Here is a 7383-nt window from a genome sequence, read left to right as displayed (position 1 = left end):
TTTTGTAGGAAATACTTATTTGGGTAAATATACTTACCCATATTCTTTTATTTCACAAGTGAATAAGACAATGATCCATAAAAAATCATTATTAAAAGGGGTAATTTTGTCACATCCAAGCGTTTGGCAACTTTTTTCCCAATAGAAAAGTTACTTACCCACTTAGAAGATGGGCATCACTTATCCTAGTAAGTGATACCTGGGAAAAATAAATTTTTCATGGACTCTACATAAATTTGAAAAAAAAGAACATAAATATCTTGGTGAATGAAAACCAAAATCCTATTGACCAATTTTCTCTCATCTCAAAATCCAAAAAACAAATGGATCATTACAAGTATTTAGAAGGAATTAAGGTTAAGGCTTAAGACGTGTATATATATATATATATACTATTTTTTTTGCTATAAATAGGGCTATATATCCACACACTGCACCACCGATGGACAAACTCAGAGTCTCAGTCTCAGTCTCAGTCCCAGACCGAAAGGAGGCAAAGAACCATGGCATCCATTTCTTCAATCCTTCTTCAAGTTCTCGTCATACAGTTTCTGGTAGCACTAGGTGTTTCACAATGTCCGAGCTTCTATTATTTCGGGCAAGAGGTCAGTATGTAGTGTTCCCGGCCGGAGAAGACGACCCTCTTATTGCTGCTGTGATCGATCGATCATCTCTTCTCTTCCATATATATATATATATACTTCTGTCTTGGTCCTTCTAATTAACCCTAGCAAGAGAGGTTCTTTCTTTCAGGTGAGATCGGCGTTATGTGCTTCGACAGAGGGCTGCTGCTTTCCGACGGTGGGAAAGGCCTGCAGATAACTTTACCATTCACGGGCTTTTCCCAAGTCTTAGTAACGGGACGTTGTTGTCCTACTGTGAAGGGAACTGATACGTGCATGCATGCAGCAGCCGAAGACCCGGTCAAAGTGAATAGCAGCAGAAGACCCGGTCATGTTAGCTCTTAGTTGGGATAAGCCTTATCCATTCAGTTTTAATTCTGTTAGAATAGATAAGTCTTCAATTCTGTTCCTAGATAAGTGCATTCTGTTTCCTAGATAAGTGCATTAGATAAGTCTTCAATTCTGTTCCTAGATAAGTGCATTCTGTTTCCTAGATAAGTGCATTCTGTTTTTTTTGTTGATAAGCTCCTAAGATTAAGGGGCAGTAGTTCCTATTTCTACTCCCAGTTTGTAGCACCATAAGGCTATAAATATAGCCTAAATGAATGGAGTTGGCATTGGCTTTTCTACAAACAAACTCTCTCTCTCTCTCTCTTCTCCTTATTCTAGATCCTTCTCCCTCTTGTTAGATAACTTGAGCGTATCGTTGGTATCAGAGCCGGTTCGACCATGGACACCCGTGGAAAGACTAACGCGGAATTCCGCAATGAGGTCAATGAAACCTTAGCACGACATGAGTCGAGCTTCGACCAAATGAACACTGTCTTACAAGCAGTGTTAACTGAACTCCAAGCCCTTCGAGCCTCACGAACCACTCCCGAGACCAACCCCTTCGCCCATGAAGAATCCTCACACCCCCATACTTCCCGTTCAAGCTCCACCCATGACCACCCCCATCAACACGTCAAGCTGTCATTCCCAAAATTTAATGGGGATGATCCGAGCGGTTGGATTTACAAGGCATAGCAGTATTTTGAATTTCAAAATATTATTCCGGACCAACAGCTAGCTTCCTTCCATTTGGAAGGCATCGCCTTACAGTGGCACAGGTGGTTGACCAAGCATCGCGGACCGCTCACATGGGAAGAACTCTCCAAAGCGGTGTTACAACGGTTTGGCCCCACCGACTACGAGGACCCATCAGAGGCATTAACCCGCCTAAAGCAAACCACCACTGTGATGGCTTATCAAGAAGCCTTCGAGAGGCTCTCTCACCAAGTTGACGGCCTGCCCGAGAGCTTTCTCATTGGCTGTTTCATTGCAGGACTTCGTGATGACGTTTGTTTAGATGTGAAGATCAAGCAGTCTCAAACTTTGATAGAGGCGATTGGAGTGGCCCAGTTAATTGAGGAACGAAATCACTTACAGCGGAGAGCTAGCCAACCGATTCGATCCCCATCAGCCATGACAACCCAGAAGGCGTCGCCCAACCCCATGGCCGGTGTACTTGGGCCTCCACCAAGCTCGCGCGCGAACCAGGTTTCCAGTGCTCCTTCCCCAACATTCCGGCGACTCACCAACCAGGAGGCGCGAGAACGTTGTGAGAAGGGGCTGTGTTACTACTGTGATGAGAAGTTCACCTCCGGCCACCGTTGTGCACGTCCACAACTGTTCATGATTGAGGATCCGGAACCGGCGGACGCGGAGACTGTCGAATCAGAGGAGGAAAACCAAGAAGCCATCCCTGAAATCTCCTTCCACGCTATTGCAGGAGCTGAGCACCCGCGAACCATGCGTGTTCTTGGGAAACTGAAAAACAAGAACGTGACCGTATTAATTGACGGCGGCAGCACCCACAACTTCATTGACCAAGCCATCGTCTCCAAGCTCGGGTTGCCAGTGAACCGAGACAAGAAATTTCAAGTTATGGTGGCCAACCGTGAAAAGATCGAGTGCATGGGGCAGTGCCGATCTCTCACCCTTGCCATTCAAGGACACCCCGTTACCACTGACTATTATGTTCTTCCCGTCGCAGCATGCCAGTTGGTGTTGGGAGTACAGTGGCTAGAGACGCTTGGACCCGTCGAGATGGATTACAAACAACTAACTTTGACGTTCAAAAAGGAGGGACTCTCTTGCACCTTCCAAGGATTGGGACGAGCCAGCATTGAAGCCTTAACCAACAAGGAATGCAATGGGTTACAAGGTACGGGATTTTTTTTTCAAATAGTTCCTTCACATAGCAGCGGCCAACCAGGTTTTCTTCCACCCGAGATGGACCACCTTCTCACCGAATTTTCCCATGTGTTTGAGCCGCCCACAAGCCTGCCTCCTAAACGACCACATGACCACCGGATTGCACTGCTTCCCGACAAAGGACCGGTGAGTGTGAGGCCATATCGATACCCGTATTACCAGAAGACCGAAATAGAGAAGATGGTGAAGGAGCTTTTGCAGACAGGGCTGATAAGACCAAGCAATAGCCCATTCTCATTGCCGGTTTTGCTAGTGAAGAAGGCTGATGGAGCTTGGCGGTTTTGCGTGGATTTCCGAGCACTGAACGAAATCACTATTAAAAACAAGTATCCCATTCCCGTGATTGATGAATTATTAGATGAGCTCTACGGCACCAAATTTTACTCCAAACTAGATCTACGGTCGGGATACCATCCGATTCGAGTGCAAGAAGAAGACGTTCCTAAAACAGCTTTCCGAACACATGAAGGGCATTACGAGTTCTTAGTGATGCCATTCGGCTTGACGAATGCACCTGCAACTTTTCAAAGCCTCATGAACGACCTCTTCCGCCCATACCTCCGGAAATTTATTTTGGTCTTCTTCGACGACATTCTGGTTTATTCTAAATCATGGGAAGACCACCTATCTCATTTGAGAGTTGTTCTAACTGTATTATCCTCTAACAAATTATTTGCAAAAATGTCAAAATGTCAATTTGGGGTTTCGCAGGTCGAGTACTTGGGTCATGTGATTTCAGAACAAGGCGTGCCCGTTGATCCAGCCAAAATACAAGCTGTTCTCGCATGGCCTACACCGACATCAGCAAAGGGGGTCCGTGGCTTCCTTGGGTTAGCAGGATATTACCGGAAGTTCATCCGCGACTTCGGAAGCATTGCAGCTCCCTTAACCCAACTGTTGACCAAAGGGGGATTTCAATGGAACGAGGCAGCAGAGCTGGCCTTTCAGTAATTGAAGAAGGCACTCACTTCACCGCCAATCCTACGTCTACCAGATTTCTCCCAACGGTTTGTGATTGAATGCGATGTGAGTGGAACCGGGATTGGCGCCATCCTCATCCAGCAAAACTGACCGGTGGCCTACTTCAGTGAAGCATTGAAAGGTTCAGCCTTGGCATTATCCACCTATGAGAAGGAGATGTTAGCTATTGTCAAAGCCGTTAAGAAATGGCGCCCATATCTGCTTGGGAAACCATTCACAGTCCGCACCGACCAAAAAAGTCTTAAATATTTACTCGAGCAGAGGATAACCACACCGGCACAAACGCGGTGGCTGCCAAAGATACTGGGCTACGACTATGAGATCGAGTATAAAAAAGGGGCTGAGAACCAAGGTGCGGATTCCTTGTCACGTATGTGGACAGACATGAGACCAACGGGATTGCTTCAACCATTACCAATTCCTACTCAAATGTGGACAGACATCTCAATGGACTTCATTGAAGGATTGCCTCCCTCCAATGGGTACACGGTTATCATGGTAATTGTGGATCGGTTGACAAAATATGCCCACTTCATTCCCTTAAAACACCCATTCACTGCCACCACAGTCGCGAAGGCATTTGTTGCCAACGTTGTCCGCCTACACGGAGTACCAACATCTATTGTTAGCGACCGTGACAAGGTATTCATCAGCGCATTCTGGCAGACACTTTTTCAGATGCATGGGACGAAATTGTGTATGAGCTCAAGTTACCACCCTCAAACCGATGGGCAAACCGAAGTTGTTAACCGGACGTTGGAGCAATATCTACGGTGCTTTGCAGGTGACCAGCCGCGAAAATGGTTAGAGTGGGTTCCTTGGGCAGAATACAGCTACAACACCTCCACTCACTCTTCCACCAAAATGACACCCTTCGAACCAGTCTACGGAATCCCACCCCCTAGTCTCCTGACCTATATATCGGGTACAGCTCGAGTAGGGGCAGTTGACGAATACTTGCATGACCGGGACATCATCCTACGCGAGCTACAACATAACCTCCAGGTAGCCCGGAACCGGATGAAATGTCAAGCGGACCAGCACCGGCGAGAAGTCTCGTTCGTAGCAGGTGACTTCGTGTATGTGAAGCTACAGCCTTACCGGCAGACCTCGGTGGCGTTTTGGCGTTCCATGAAGCTCGCCCCACGTTATTTTGGGTCGTACCCAATCATTGAGAAGATTGGTCCAGTAGCCTACCGCTTAGCCTTGCCCCCCGGCTCTCAAATCCACAATGTGTTTCATGTCAGTTTGCTGCGGAAGCACTTGGGACCCATCACCCCAACTTCCACTCAGCTTCCTCCAATCTCGGATACTTCGACCATCCTACCCCAACCGGAAGCAATCCTGGATCGTCGTATTATTCACAAGGGCAAATACCGCCCAAAATCCGAAGTCTTGGTCAAATGGATTGGGACGCCAGCTGAGGATGCAACCTGGGAGAATGAATGGCGCTTCAGAAAATCTTATCCCGACTTCCTTGCGGACAAGGGTCCTTCTGGGGGGGAGAAAAATGATACGTGCATGCATGCAGCAGCCGAAGACCCGGTCAAAGTGGATAGCAGCAGAAGACCCGGTCATGTTAGCTCTTAGTTGGGATAAGCCTTATCCATTCAGTTTTAATTCTGTTAGAATAGATAAGTCTTCAATTCTGTTCCTAGATAAGTGCATTCTGTTTCCTAGATAAGTGCATTAGATAAGTCTTCAATTCTGTTCCTAGATAAGTGCATTCTGTTTTTTTTGTTGATAAGCTCCTAAGATTAAGGGGCAGTAGTTCCTATTTCTACTCTCAGTTTGTAGCACCATAAGGCTATAAATATAGCCTAAATAAATGGAGTTGGCATTGGCTTTTCTACAAACAAACTCTCTCTCTCTCTTCTCCTTATTCTAGATCATTCTCCCTCTTGTTAGATAACTTGAGCGTATCAGGAACTCCTTCGATCGATTGGAAGTAATAATTAATCTCCATTTCTTCTTCCGTTTATCTCCTCCTCCTCCAGTCGTCGTCACAGATGATTCACTGTATGAGATTTTTATGGTGTGTGTAGTTAAGAGGGCTGATCAGGCGAATGCAACGCAACTGGTCATCATTTTCCTGCCCAAGCAGCAACAGCGAGTCGTTCTGGGCTTACCAGTGGAAGAAATACGGGACCTGTTCATTGCCCACCTTCGGTACTCAACATGCATACTTCAAAGCAGCTCTCGACTTAAAGGACAGAGTGGATCTCCTCCAGATCCTTGAGGACGAAGGTAATGGCGCCGTAACGCTAGCTGCGTTCACGTACTGTTACGTTGATGATGTTACAGTCGTACTAATTAATTACTTTCATCAATATTTAACGTCGTTGCTGCAGGAATCAAACCCACCGGACAATATTACAGTCGGGAGAAAATCATCCAAGCCGTCCGAACGGCAACCGGATATACTCCCTCGGTGGTCTGCTCAGACGACAAGTTTGGGCGCAATCAGCTCTACGAAATTCACCTGTGCGTGGATAAATCTGGGTCTCACTTCATCGAGTGCCCGGTCTACTTCACGCCCACCTGTAATTCCATCGTCAGATTTGCTCCTTTCGATGATGATGCAGCTGTTGGAGGGATCTACCTTCCTTCCTGAGCTGTTGTTGGACTCTACTAATATCTATAAATAACTCACCTTTGCAGCTGGTGAGTGAGACTGAGATCCAAAATAAAGTGGAGGCTGATGGACAACTTAAATGTATCTTATGTGGTAAATTAATCAACAATGGATGCACGTACTTCATTCCCATTGTGGCTTCCTTCGTTTTGTTAGCTTTGAATGAATTATTCCTGTCAATTGCACCAAAATATTTTGGGTTGCATATAATAAGGCTGTCAATTGGATTGGATTTGGTCCAATCCATCCAGTTCAATGTGAGTCCATCACAAATGGACCAAGTTCAATCCAATCCAATGAATATTTTGGACTGATCCAATTCAATGTCTGGACTGTCTAATATGTTCAAATTTGTTTTAATTTAGATTGATTTTAAACCAAACCTGGTCCATCGATGCCTATATTCTTATCTTCTATCAATAGACCAGATATTAATTCAATCCAAACCAATTCGATATAGATTTATTATGGATGAACCAAGTCCAATCCAATCCAATAAATATTTTGAATCATTAAGTCTGGACTGGCCTGGTCCAATTCAATATGTCTTTTTGGTCCATCCAATCCCTCCAAATTGATTTTGGAAACAGGTGCATTGACACCCCTAATTCCATCATTTCACAAGATGATTTAAGTAGTACATCCGATCTCATGACGTACTTAATAAGGCCTTCAATTCAATGTGCTTGCCTTTCGTCTACTAAAATAAATAAAAGAAAAAAAAATCAATATATATATATATATATAAGACATTAAATGACATAATAATTGCATTTAGAAACATATAAAATGATATCTGAGTAGGTATATTGCTTAAATTTGCAACAAGGAGATGATGGAAGAAGACCTACGGTTCTAGCGACTTGCGCTTCACTGACTGTATTGCTA

At 45.0% G+C, this 7383-nt stretch overlaps 1 protein-coding gene across 1 annotated transcript; it reads left to right on the top strand.

The window, feature by feature from the left end:
- Positions 1-459: 459 nt before the first annotated feature.
- LOC104607203 (extracellular ribonuclease LE-like) lies at positions 460-6627 on the top strand. Its single transcript, XM_088900032.1, has 3 exons — positions 460-605; positions 5906-6107; positions 6212-6627. The coding sequence occupies exons 1-3, from the start codon at positions 504-506 to the stop codon at positions 6472-6474; spliced, it is 567 nt and encodes a 188-aa protein (XP_088756158.1). The 5' UTR covers positions 460-503; the 3' UTR covers positions 6475-6627.
- The last annotated feature ends 756 nt before the right edge of the window (positions 6628-7383 follow it).

Source organism: Nelumbo nucifera, chromosome 3 (assembly GCF_055504915.1).
Source record: "Nelumbo nucifera cultivar China Antique chromosome 3, China Antique-T2T, whole genome shotgun sequence".
NCBI lineage: Eukaryota > Viridiplantae > Streptophyta > Magnoliopsida > Proteales > Nelumbonaceae > Nelumbo > Nelumbo nucifera.
This window is presented reverse-complemented; position numbering and strand designations above follow the sequence as displayed.